At 37.3% G+C, this 13,264-nt stretch overlaps 1 protein-coding gene across 18 annotated transcripts in view; it reads left to right on the top strand.

Moving 5' to 3' along the window:
- The window catches only part of KANSL1 (KAT8 regulatory NSL complex subunit 1), a 198,619-nt gene that overhangs the window by 126,931 nt on the left and 58,424 nt on the right, over nt 1–13,264 (top strand). For all 18 annotated transcript variants that reach the window (XM_050763679.1, XM_050763678.1, XM_050763686.1 and 15 more), the window contains one exon: nt 7,635–7,776. In XM_050763679.1, the coding sequence (XP_050619636.1) occupies nt 7,635–7,776 (142 nt within the window). The remainder of the gene's footprint in view (nt 1–7,634; nt 7,777–13,264) is intronic.

Genomic DNA, 13,264 nt, shown 5'->3' with positions numbered 1-13,264 from the left:
CACACCTGTAATCCCAGCACTTTGGGAGGCTGAGGCTGGTGGATCACTGGAGGTTAGGAGTTCGAGACCAGCCCGGCCAACGTGGCAAAACCCCGTCTCTACTAAAAATACAAAAATTAGCCAGGCGTGGTGACAGGCACCTGTAATCCCAGCTATTCAGGAGGCTGAGGCAGGAGAATCACTTGAACACGAAAGGCAGAGGTTGCAGTGAGCCGAGATCGTGCCCCTGCACTCCAGCCTGAGCGACAGAGCGAGACTCCATCTCAAAAAAAAAAAAGTATTGGCTCAGGTACATCTGTTCCACATTATTGCAGATATCCGTAGAAAGTTGATACAACTTAAGTCATGTGACAGATAAGAATGGGTTAGACGAAGTGTGTATCTGAGTTTTTTCCTGGGTTTTACTTTACAACTAAATTGTGGGATATTTAACTCTGGACAGTTCGGTTCTCTTCTTTTTTCCTCCTTGTGCTTTATTAAATTTGGGGGTAATGTCACTGATAATGCAATGTCTATTCTAATAGACTACATTGATTTTTCTGTTTAGAGTGGAACTTTTAGAAAAAGTTCAAAGCTCAAGAAACTCTCAGAATATGGCTTGTTGTTTCAGTTACCAAACTGAAAACAGTTCTGTTTCCTGAATTTATCTCTGAGAGATTTTTCTTTAATCTTACTGTTTTTCTTCCTTTTTTGTACCTTTTTGATATGGAATTTAAATCCATAGTTATAATAACTAAATTTTTTTTTTTTTTTTTTTTTTTGAGACAGTCTTGCTCTGTCCCCCAGGCTGGAGTGCAGTGGCACGATCTCCACTCACTGCAACCTCTGCCTCCCGGGTTCAAGCGATTCTCCTGCCTCAGCCTCCTGAGTAACTGGGTACCTGAGTAGCATGCTACCAGGCCCGGCTAATTTTTATTTTTATTGTTTTTGTATTTTTAGTAGAGACGGGGTTTCACTATGTTGGTCAAGCTGGTCTAGAACTCCTTACTTCGTGATCCGCCCACCTCGGCCTCCCAAAGTGCTGGGATTACAGGCCTGAGCTACCATGCCCGGCTGACAAAATTGTTATTCTTTTATTTATTTATTTATTTATTTATTTATTTTTTAATTTTTTATTTTTAAAATTTATTTATTATTATACTTTAAGTTGTAGGGTACATGTGCATAATGTGCAGGTTTGTTACATATGTATACTTGTGCCATGTTGGTGTCAAAATTGTTGTTATTATCTAATATACACATTTTAGGTTGTAGTTAGGATTACATCATTGTATGGCTATCACAACTTTGTGAAGCAGATATTGTTCTTATTTCCAGAGATCAGTTTACATGTTTAGAATCATATAAAGTAAGTAAAAGTGAGAACTTGTCTTCTGATCTTTCCTCTGTTTCACACTGTTTTGAGCTAGGTAGTGAGTATTTGTGAGTGGTTTTTTGTTGTTTTTTCATGTGACTCAGCAATTTCAAGATTTCTGATTGCTGTCCCACAGTGACCCTAACTCTTACACTGCAAACTGTTAATCTGGCAATTGTATGCTCTGGGATGATCTCAGTTTTATTTGAATCTTTTGGTTTTTAAAAGTTATCTAAATAACCTGGAGATTTCAGAACTTAGATGTCTCAGGATTTCCTGCACACTTGGAAGTAGCAAATAAATCCTTTGTCAATTTATCTACCAGTTTGAATGTAGCACTGTGTAGCTCACTGTGAACCGTCATTTTACTTTAGTTGGCTAATAGAACCTTTGTTTCATTAAAAGGAAAGAATCCAGATGGGACTGAAATCAGAATCAAAGTTGAAGTTTCCACCATTCTTATTTTTCTGGCATATTTGTTGCCTTAATGAGATTTTTTAAAAATTTATATTAATACATCAGGGAAGAGAAGCATAATCCACCAGCCCTGTTCTATTGGATTTACATACAAATTTCCCATCTTGGAAATTAGATGACTTAGTTAGAGGCACTAGGCCTGGTAGTCAACATGTGGTGTTCCATGTGGTTCAGTGTCTAGCTTTTGGTGTCACTTTTAGATAATAAGTACAAAAGAGTTGATCTATTGATAATCCCTTTAAAACCCATTGATTATTAATAGCTTTAAATAACTAAAAACAAAAATTAATTTTTAGCCAACATGTCAGTTGAACCCTGAATTTGTAAGGGCGGTGAAAAAAGGACTTTTACTGTATGGTTTCAGTGTGTGTTTATAAAGGGGTTTTTTTTTTTTTTTTCCTTTTTGGTGGGGGTGGAGAGATGGAGTCTTGCTCTGTTGCACAGGCTGGAGAGCAGGAGCTTGTGATCTCGGCCCATGGCAGCCTCCACCTCCTGGGTTCAAGCAATTCTCCTGCCTCAGCCTCCCATGTAGCTGGGATTACAGGCGTGCGCCACCATGCGTGGCTAATTTCTGTTTTTTTCATAGAGATAGGGTTTCACTATAGATTTCACCAATGAGAAATCTTAAAATTGCTGAGTCACACACACACAAAAACACTCACAAGTACTCACTACGTAGCTCAAAAGCAGTGTGAAACAAACACAGGAATGATCTATATTCTTTAGAGTCAACAGAGCATTTTAAATTCTCTGTGGTAATAGTCTGTGTAAAAAGAACTATTAAAGTATAAGTTCATAGCTAATGAAATATTTTTATACAACATATATTTCTTATGTAAACCAATACTAGCACATAACTGGTTAACATTAAGATGTACTATTCATGTGGTATCACAAAAGCAAATATTGATACTGCAAAAGTAATTCATCGTGTAACATTTTAATGAATTTTTGTATAGCACATGCAGTCAAAGCCACTTTTACCAGTAAAAAGTTTATAAAAGCAGGGAGCAAAATATGAGTTGAAAAGAATTCCCACGCAGGTGATAACTACAGTACATACAGTGCATATTTTTGTGTGGACTGGGATAAAGCACACAGGAAAGTCAAACGTTCTAAGGCATTCTAGTGGCCTACTCAGACACATAGTTAAAACAGTTACTTCACTAATAGCACAGAAACAAGCAACAGGAATGAGTTGACTCATCAATGTTAGAATCCACTTGATTTTCTTCATTATTGATAGTGACTGTATTAGAAACCAAGTCCTCATTGTATTGAAAGTTATCATTCTACAGCCTTAGTCCTGTGTTCTTTCCTGCAGTCTGTACGGTATAACATTAAACATGTCCCTGATATTCAATGAGTGTCCCTTGTTTTAAGCTGTAAATTGTCAGAGTGAAAAATGTACACTTTGAATGTTGAGGAGGAGGTCTATCTTTACCTCTGATAAGCTGAGTTTGTATGGCTTGTTTTTGTTAGGAACACAAGATGTGAAGCTCTTATTCTTGTGTTACTGTTTTGTGGTGCTCTGCTCTGCCACTGGAGTACGATAACTAACTTACTCCAGACTTGTTAGCTGTCCACCTCTCACGTTTAATGACAGCTTAGCTTTCTGCTCATATTGCTGGTATTTTGAACACAGGATACTTTTTGGACACTTGAGTTGAGGTTTTCCATTTTTCATTGGACGTGATCAGAATTTGAGCAGCATTATGGAAAAACAACATTGTAACAACTTCTCCTGGAAATCACTTCCAGTTCTAAACCATCATATAACAGATACACTTGTAAAATGAAACTTGTTCATAAATTGGGAATTGTTAGTATTCCTTAGTGCTGCCTTGCCTTTCTTTAATTAGTTTATTAACCATATTTTCCAAAACATATTATCAGGAGGCTCACTTTGTAGTGTTATTTAGGTAAATACCCGTGTAGGGGACTTTAATATCCAAGAAAAAGAGTATTTATCAAAGTTCTTGTGAACTAAAATGTTTTAAGTAATTTTCTTTTCCTTTTGTATTTTCAAACAAAGGAGCCGCGTGGTTCCTTAAACATTAGAATGCCAGGATGAAAAAGGTTTGAGGGGAGTTTATTGAGGAAAAGTAGTATGATTGATGTTGGGAAGAGCAGCTAAGGAGGCTGTCGGGGTTGCCCAGTGGTGATAGATGGGGACCTGGTGTGGTGATAGCTTTAGGAATGAAAGGAATCTATAAAACCAACAGATTTTGGAGGATAGAAAGGTGGTAAGCCTTGAAGAGTAAGGAAAGTTGGGAATAAAATACTAGGGTTAACTAGTTTTGTCTCTTTGTGGGTAGGGGGCATTTTTCTTGTTCAAGAATGATCCCGTAGGTTCTTACTGATCTCTTGAGATCATTTCCTGGATTTGGGGTAGAGCTAGACCTACAGCCAACATTGAAGCAGATAACTGTACTTTAAAAGTATCTTTTTATCTTGAAATGGTTCCATCAAAATTAGGGAACTGTAAAATGTCTTCTTTCTAAAAGAAGAGAAATAATTGATAATACTTTATCACAGTGGTTGATTTGAATGGTTTATGTTTGGTCCATACAAAAGTTAAAATACCATTGCTGTCCTTGGTCTTAATTATTATGGTATGATTAAGTATTAATTTATGTCTTACCCTATCGTGGTCAGATTTGATAATTATTGACATTTTGTATTTTGTACCTATGGGAGACTGTGTTCAAGTTCACCTATAGTTGCAAGTTTTAGTAGTGAGTGCGTGTATCCTGATGGGAAGTGGGACTGAGGGCAGTGTGACTGCTGCTGCTGTTTGGGAAAATAGTTTTGTGGTAGATTATGAAGTATTAGAGAATATAGTAGACACCATGTAACCCCAGTCTTAATATTTAAAGAATGTTAATGTCACATTTCTATCCTGTTTTTACATCAGAAAGACATTACATTAAAGGTAGGGCTAAAATCCAATTTCTCCATCCCCTTTCCAGAGACAATGAGCTTGATTGTAAATTTGTTGTATATCAGTTCTATGCATTTTAAAATATATTCATCACTTATCTGTATTGGTAACAATCCTTATTGTTTGTTTATTATTTTTGTTTTCATACAGCTTTTGCATTCCCCATTGTTGGGATTAAGTCACGTTGATACATACAGTAAATAAATTGCTAGATAGTATTTCATCAGATTCATTTACTACTTGTGTGTACTTAATCTCGTTTAGTTTTTTTTATAGTTGTTTCATTCAACATTATGTTCTGAGATTTAATCATGTTGACACATACAGGTGTAAATTTTATTTTTATTCCTATAGAACTATTAAATGAATAAATTATAGTTTATTTACCAATTTCAGCAGAATTGGAATATAATTAGTTTTATCTATTACAGACTCTACTCCAGCGAACCTGTTTCCTCATACAGAGGAATGTGTAGTTTATGTTCTCAGAAACAGAGTTTCATGACTGGGCATAGTGGCTTGTGTCTGTGGGAAGCCAAAGGTCAGGAGTTTGAGAACAACCTGAATACCATAGCAAGACCCCATCTCTACAACACTTTTTATTAAAAATTAGCCAGTGGGGTAGGCTCGGTGGCTCACACCTGTAATCCCAGCACTTTGGGAGGCCGAGGCAGGTGAATCACAAGGTCAGGAGATCGAGACCATCCTGGCTAACACAGTGAAATCCCATCTCTACTAAAAATACAAAAATTAGCCAGGCGTGCTGATGGGCGCCTGTAGTCCCAGTTATTCGGGAGGCTGAGGCAGGAGAATGGCGTAAACCCGGGAGGCGGAGTTTGCTGTGAGCTGAGATTGCGCCACTGCACTCCAGCCTGAACAACAGAGCCAGGCTCCATCTCAAAAAAAAAAAAAAAGTTAGAGCTGGGTGCCGCGGCTCATGCCTGTCTGTAGTCCCAGCACTTTGGGTAGGTCGAGGTGGGTGGTTCACCTGAGGTCAGGAGTTTGAGACCAGCCTGACCAACATGGAGAAACCCTGTCTCTACTAAAAATACAAAATTAACTGGGTGTGGTGGCGCATTCCTGTAATCCCAGCTACTCAGGAGGCTGAGGCAGGAGAATGGCTTGAACCCGGGAGGTGGAGGTTGTGGTGAGCCGAGATTGCGCCATTGCACTCCAGCCTGGACAAGAGCAAAACTCGGTCTCCAAAAAAAAAATAAAATGCCAGGTATGGTAGTATGCTCCTGATCCCAGCTGCTTGGGAGACTGGGGTGGGAGGATAGCTTAAGCAAAGGAGCTCTAGGTTACAGTGAGCTATGACTGCACCACCGTAATCCAGCCTCAGTGACAGAGTATGAGACCCCCCCATTCAGGGAAAAAAAAATTAAATACAATATCGTGATGGTTGGGTATGCACATTTTACACCTAACCAAGCATTTCTGAATTATTTTTCAAAAATGTTGGTTCCAGTTTTAACTGTTGCCAGCAATGTATTAATTGTTCTTTTCCATTTCTCACCACCTGTTCGCTTTATCAGACTATGCGTTTTCCTATCCAGATTTCAAACATCTTAATGTTTTACCTAATATTTATATTTTAACCAAATTTTAATGAGATGACACATTTTTATATATTATTTGCCTTTTATGTGAATTTATTTCTATTAAGATTGTCTTTTTTTCTTTTAATCTGTTTCTGAGAGTTCTGTTACATATTCTGATGTTTAATCGTCAGTTATATGTCTTAGATATCTTCTACCAAAATGTAGTTTGCCTTTTAACTTTATTGGATTTTCTATTGTATGTTGAAAAGTGGGTGATACATCTGTGTCTTATCTAAGAAATGCTTCCTGCTCTAAATCCCAAAGATGTTCTTGTAAGTTTGGCTGTTCATGTTTAGCAATTTGAAATGCCAAAATTTTGTAATTATATCTGAAGGGAACTAATTTTACTTTTTCCTTCTAAAGAACTGGCCATTTTAGTACTATTTATTGAATAGTTTAATCTTTTACCCACTGAACTGATTTTTAAAAAATTACTCTGTATCTTTTATGTATCTAGTTCTACGTTTTGAGGCTCTGTATAGTTTTGCAGCACATCTGGCTATCTGGTAATGTGAATTTGCATCATGCCTTCTTCTTCCAAATTTTTTGCTGTTGGTCCTGTATTCCATGTGAACTTTTGGATCTGTTTCTCAGCTTTCATTAAAAATACTGTAGGCAATTGGATTGGAATTTCTTTGAATTTATAGATGTTCATGAGAATCGCCATCCTAAAAAAATGTATCCTACCGTTTATATAGATCGTTATGCTTTCAGGCATTATTTTCTCTATAAAGATATTTAATGTATCATTAGTTTTGTTGGTGTTATAAATGGTACTGAAAAAGTGAATGTTTTCTACTTTATTAGTTTTTAAATATTCTTTACTGAACACTTTTGCCGATTTCTTTATTAGTTTTGATAATTCTTAGTGTCAGTTGGATTTCCTGTATGGATTATTCCATACAGGAATATGGATATATATAAAATATATATATATTAATATATATTTTATTTTGGCAGGGACAATACTTTTATCTCCGAAGAAATCAGTGGGATTTCAGAGAAACTGTGTGTCACAGTATCAAGATGCTAGAAGGCAGTTCCACTCAATTTGGGAAATACCTATTTGAAAGTTTATATCCATGTGCATCCTGAGGAGTCGGGGGTGTCTGTTCCTGTCTGTCTTGGGTTTTTCTTGACACTAGAGTTAGTCTCTGCAAGGGACTTTAGAAGTTAAATTCCACCCCCCACCCCACCCTCCAATCTGGTATAGATATTATTGTTGCTCTTGGATTTCACTCAATTTATTTCCTTTTAGGAGACGCAGGTCAGAATGGAGATGGGCTGCAGACCGGGCAGCTATTGTCAGCCGCTGGAACTGGCTTCAGGCTCATGTTTCTGACTTGGAATATCGAATTCGTCAGCAAACAGACATTTACAAACAGATACGTGCTAATAAGGTAAGGGATAAGTATCTGGTGTTTTTAAATAGAGCCAAAAACTATCAATATTGCTTTTCTCTCATCCCCTCCCACCTCATAACCCCCATAACCCCCGTCTTAACTATTGTAAAGTAAATGGTTTAATGACCTGATATGGTGGTTTAATTTGTTTAAGAACCTGATTTAGCTGTGCGTAGTGGCTCACTCTTGTGAGCCCAGCACTTTTGGAGGCCAAGGCAGGAGGATCATTTGAGCTCAGGAGTTCGAGGCCAGCCCGGGCAACATAGGGAGACCTTGTCTTTACAAAAAATAAAAAAAATTAGCTGAGTATGATGGCATGTGCCTGTAGTCCCAGCTACTTAGGAGGCTGAAGTGGGAGGATCACTTGAGCTCATGAAGTGGAGGTTGCAGTGAGCCAAGATTCTGCCACCACACTCCAGCCTGGGCAGCTAAGACCCTGTCTCATAAGAAGGAAAACACTATTAGAATATAATGGTTAATTGAACATGTATTTAGAACAAAATAGTGTGGGTATCTGAGTTAATAGGAAACAAAACAGACTGAATAATGCAAGCCATTGATGTAACTGTCATATTTGTTAGATTTGTGAAAAAGTGCCTATTATGTATCAGCAGTGTTCCCCATAGTAGGGTCAAAATAGTGAACAAAAATCCTACCTTCATGAAGCTTACATCCTTGCAAAGTATTTTTTATATTAGCTTGGTATGACTGAGCTCTTTCTTTATCTAGACCCACGTCTAGAAAAAGTCTATTGCTGCTAAAACTAAGGGTCAAAATGCCTTGACCTTAGTACTAGACAAAGCCTTAAGAATTAAGAAAATGGCTTTACTGTGAACAGTATCCATTAAATTAATTAGTAGGCCAAAAGTTAAAGGTTGATCAACTGATAAAATGAACAAAATGATCAGGGTTTGAAGTGAAAGTTCTGTGGGCTTACTTAATCATTCGAACTTTTATTCTAAAAATTTCACTGCAGACTTCTAGCTTCTTTCCAGATTGAAGATATGTATATCGTGTATGTGTATGTGTATATGTATATGTATATGTATATGTATATGTATATGTATTTGTGTGTGTATATTCCACCCCCCAAAAAAATTCAACAGAGCATACTTTGAGGATACAGTCCAGAGGGCTCACTTTTTTATTCTTTTTAATTTGTTCCCTTAGGGTAGCATACAAATTAAATCCTGATTTACTTGTTTAAAAATTAGCTAGAACAAAACTAATAAACATTCTAGATTTGGTGAATATTTTGCTTTCCCAACTCTTCACAAAGGAAATTTTAAAGTGAGATTTGTAGAACATGAACTGGAATGGTGACTAAGAATAACGAGGAGGTGACTGGATATGCCTATACTGAGGAGAAAAACACAGTCTTTCTCTATCAGGGACACCTCTTCAGTGTCTGTTTCTAGGTTTTTATAGCCAGTAGTTAAGTGGGAATTTCTATATTTGAGAACTAGAGTCTCTTAGTAACAACTGAGATTAGTACAATAGTAGTCATAAGTGTTGCTTCATCTTTTTATATACATTCATAAATATATATGTGGGTTTATATATGTGTATATGTTGTGTTATTTTAGCTGCCTGTTATAAAACTGCCACATTTCATAGAACTTAAGATGCTATTGATTGTAAGATGTACCATTATTTTAAGTACAACAAAGAAATTATTTCAGTTAAACTAGGGCATAACAGCAATTGTAAAATGCATCTTGATTTAAAAGTTGTTGACATGTGGGGAAAGTACCTGTTAGAACTGATGAAATACTGTGTATCAATTCTCAGGAAACTTTGAGATTACACAGAAGTATAAAAAACACCCCCCCACCCCAAAACAAAATCAAAAAACACAACAGCTCAAAATTATCTCACTACCAACATTATGGTACATTTTCCTAGCACATAAGTAATTTGTTCAAACACAGTCATGTTACATATGTGCCCTGAATATTTCCCAGTTGGTTTTTGGAAAACGTTTTTATTGGCTGCATGCTATTGCCTTTCATTGTTGACTATTTAAGTTACGCTTATTATTAATATTAAGTATGCCATGACAGGTATCTTTATCTTAGTCAAAGATATGAATGCTCTTTTATGTTCTTAATGCATACTTTAGAGAAGTATTTTGGCAGTGTCAGTTTATAGTCTCACTAGTTGTGTATAAGAAGATACCTCGGCCGGGCGCGGTGGCTCACGCCTGTAATCCCAGCACTGTGGGAGGCCGAGGCGGGCAGATCACGAGGTCAGGAGATTGAGACCATCCTGGCGAACACAGTGAAACCCCATCTCTACTGAAAATACAAAAAAATTAGCTGGGCATGGTGGCAGGCGCCTGTAGTCCCAGCTTCTAGGGAGGCTGAGGCAGGAGAATGGCGTTAACCTGGGAGGCGGCGGAGATCGTGCCACTGCCCTCCAGCCTGGGTGACAGAGCGAGACTCCAAAGAAAAAAAAGAAGATACCTCATTTGTTTTTGGCAGGGTCAGTTTGTAGTCTCACTAGTTGTGTATAAGAAGATATTCACCTCATTTGTTTCATGCTTTATTCTTCAGCTCATCACTCAGAAGCAATGACAGAGCAGTTTTCAGAAACTTTCCAAATATCAGAAAAGTATTTATAAATATCTGGAAAATAATCTGGAGTTTTGTGTATCCCGTCACACGTTGCTTAATGAAAGGGAAACAGAAATGTGTTGGTGATTTCATTGGTGTGTGAACATCATAGAGTGCACTTAAATATAAGCTGAGGGCTGGGCGCGGTGGCTCGTGCCTGTAATCTCAGCACTTTGGGAGGCAAGGAGTGGGAGGCCAAGGTGGGTGGATCACCTGAGGTCAGGAGTTCGAGACTAGCCTGGCCAACATGGTGAAACCCCTGTCTCTATTAAAAATACAAAAAAAAATTAGCCAGGCGTGGTGTCAGGTACCTGTAACCCCAGCTACTCAGTAGGCTGAGACAGGAAAATCACTGGAACCCAGGAGATGGAGGGTCCAGTGAGCTGAGATTGCAACACTGCACTCCAGCCTGGGCAAGGCGGAGCGAGTCTCCATCTCATGTACGTACATGCATACATACATACATACATACATACATACATACATACAAGCTGAGGTGGTATGACCTACTATACACTTAGACAATATGGTATAGCCTATTGCTTCTAGGCTATAAACCAGTACATCATGCTACTATACTGAATACTGTAGGCAATTAGTGGTAAAGATTTATGTATTTAAACATATCTAAACATAGAAAAACACAGTAAAAATATAATAGAAAAGATAAAAATGATACACCTGTATAGGGCACTTAAACCATGAATGGAGCTTGCAGGACTGCAAGTTGCTCTGGGTGAGTCAGTGGGTGAAAGGTGACTGAATGTGAAAGGCCTAGGACATGATTGTACATTACTATAAACTTTATAAACACGGTACACCGAGGCTACACTACATTTATTCTAAAGATTTTTTCAGTAATAAATTAACCTTAGCTTACTGTAACTTTTTGCTTTATAAACTTTTAAGTTTTTAAAACTTTTTGACTCTTTTGTAATAACACTTAGCCTAAAACACAAACACCTTGTCATTGTACAAAAATATCTTCTTCACACCTTATTCTACAAGTTTTTTTCTATCTTTAAAAGTTTTCATTTTAAAATGAAAAGTTTCATTATTTTAAACTGTTTTGCTAAAAACTAAGACAGAAACACACACATGAACATAGGCCCACACAGGGTCAGGTTTGTCGGTATTACTGTCTTCCACCTTCACATCTTGTTCCACTGTTAGGTCTTCAGGGCCAACAACACACACGGAGCTTTCCATTGCCTGTGACAGTGCTAACAGAAGGATCTGCCGGAGGCTGTTTCACAGTTCACTTTTTTTAATGAGTAGAAGTACACTCTGATGATTAAAAGTGTAGTATAGTAAATACATAACACTTTTTATTATAAGAAATAAGTGTTTTTAACAGTAACATAGTTGTTTATTATCAACTATTATATTCTTACTGTACATAATTATATGTGGTATACTTTTAATAGCAGCACTGTAGGTTTCTTTACACCAGCATCACCACAAACACATGAGTAGTGCTTTGTGTTATGACAGGAAATCTTCAGCTGTACTAAAATCTTCTAAGACCATCATTGTATATGTGGTCTGTCATTGACCATAATGTTATTTGGCACATAAATATATGTTGATTATCCAAGAGTTTCATCATTCAAAGCAAATTGTATTAAGCACCATACTTGGACTTGGTAAATTTTTGCTTCGAGTTGTGACTTTGCTACCAGATGCTTACATGAACCTTGAGAAGAAAAGTCACTTAACTTTTCTGAGCTTCAGTTTCTTGGTCTGTAAAATACAACATCATAATCAATCTTTAACTTCTTTGTTTGCAGTCTAAATATACGGTGTCTATTACAGAGTTCTAATAGGAAGAATAACACTGGGTTGATAGTTCAGTAAGTAATGCATCAAGAAAACTCACAGCTTTACCTGTTGTATTTATACATTTATTTTTCAACAAATGGATTAGTTTCCTAGACTGCCGTAACAAACTATCACAAATGGGATGGCTTAAATCAGAAATTTGTTCTCTCACCGTTCTGGAGGCCTGAAGTCTGAAATCATGGTGTCAGCAGGGCCATGCTCTCTGTGGAGGCTCTAGGGAAGAATCCTTCCTTGTCTTTTTCCAGTTTATGATGTTGTGCTAGTCCTTGGTGTTCTTGGCCTGTAGCTACATCACTCCAGTTGCTGCCTCCATCTTCACATGACTGTCTTTCTCTTTGCATCTGTGTCCAGATTTCCATGTTAGGAGGACACCAGGCATATTGAATTTAGGGCCCACACTAAAGGTCTCATAACTTGATTACAACTGCAAAGACCCTTTTTCCAAACAAGGTAATATTCACAGGTTCTGGGTGAACATAAATTTGGAAGAGACAATATTCAACTTGTTCTAACAAGCCATGGAATTTTCCCCCAATGATATATTCACATGCATTTAGTCTTTATGTAACACTGTAATTAACAGTTTTTGAGCACTTGTGATATATCAGGCACTGTGCTAAGCATTTTACTCTCATTCATGATTTTCGAGATAAACAATGGAAAGTCAGTCAAGTAGTTTGTTCATGGTTACACATCCAAGTGAGTGCAGAGCTGAGATATGAGTATCAAGCTGCAGAGCTGTTGCTCAAGTTAGTAATCACTTTAAGTGCTTGGGGTTTTTTTTTTTTTTTTAAAAGTTATTGAAATGGAAGAAATTTTTTCCTATTTGTTTTGGTTAAGTGAGTTGGTGTTCACGTTTTCCATGCTGCACCAAGATTTGCCAGAGCTGCCTGGGTTGTACAGACCTTTTTTTTTTTTTTTTTTTGGGAGATGAACCTAGGTGATAGGTTGAATCTTGGTGATAGGCTGTTGAGTTGTAATTTGTCTTTCGGTGGGAGATTGGAGGGATGGTGGGGCTTTTCTTTTTC

The sequence above is a fragment of the Macaca thibetana genome, chromosome 16, assembly GCF_024542745.1.
Source record: "Macaca thibetana thibetana isolate TM-01 chromosome 16, ASM2454274v1, whole genome shotgun sequence".
Taxonomy (NCBI): domain Eukaryota; kingdom Metazoa; phylum Chordata; class Mammalia; order Primates; family Cercopithecidae; genus Macaca; species Macaca thibetana.
Note: the sequence above shows the minus strand (reverse complement) of the source record. Positions and strands in the feature narration are given on the sequence as shown.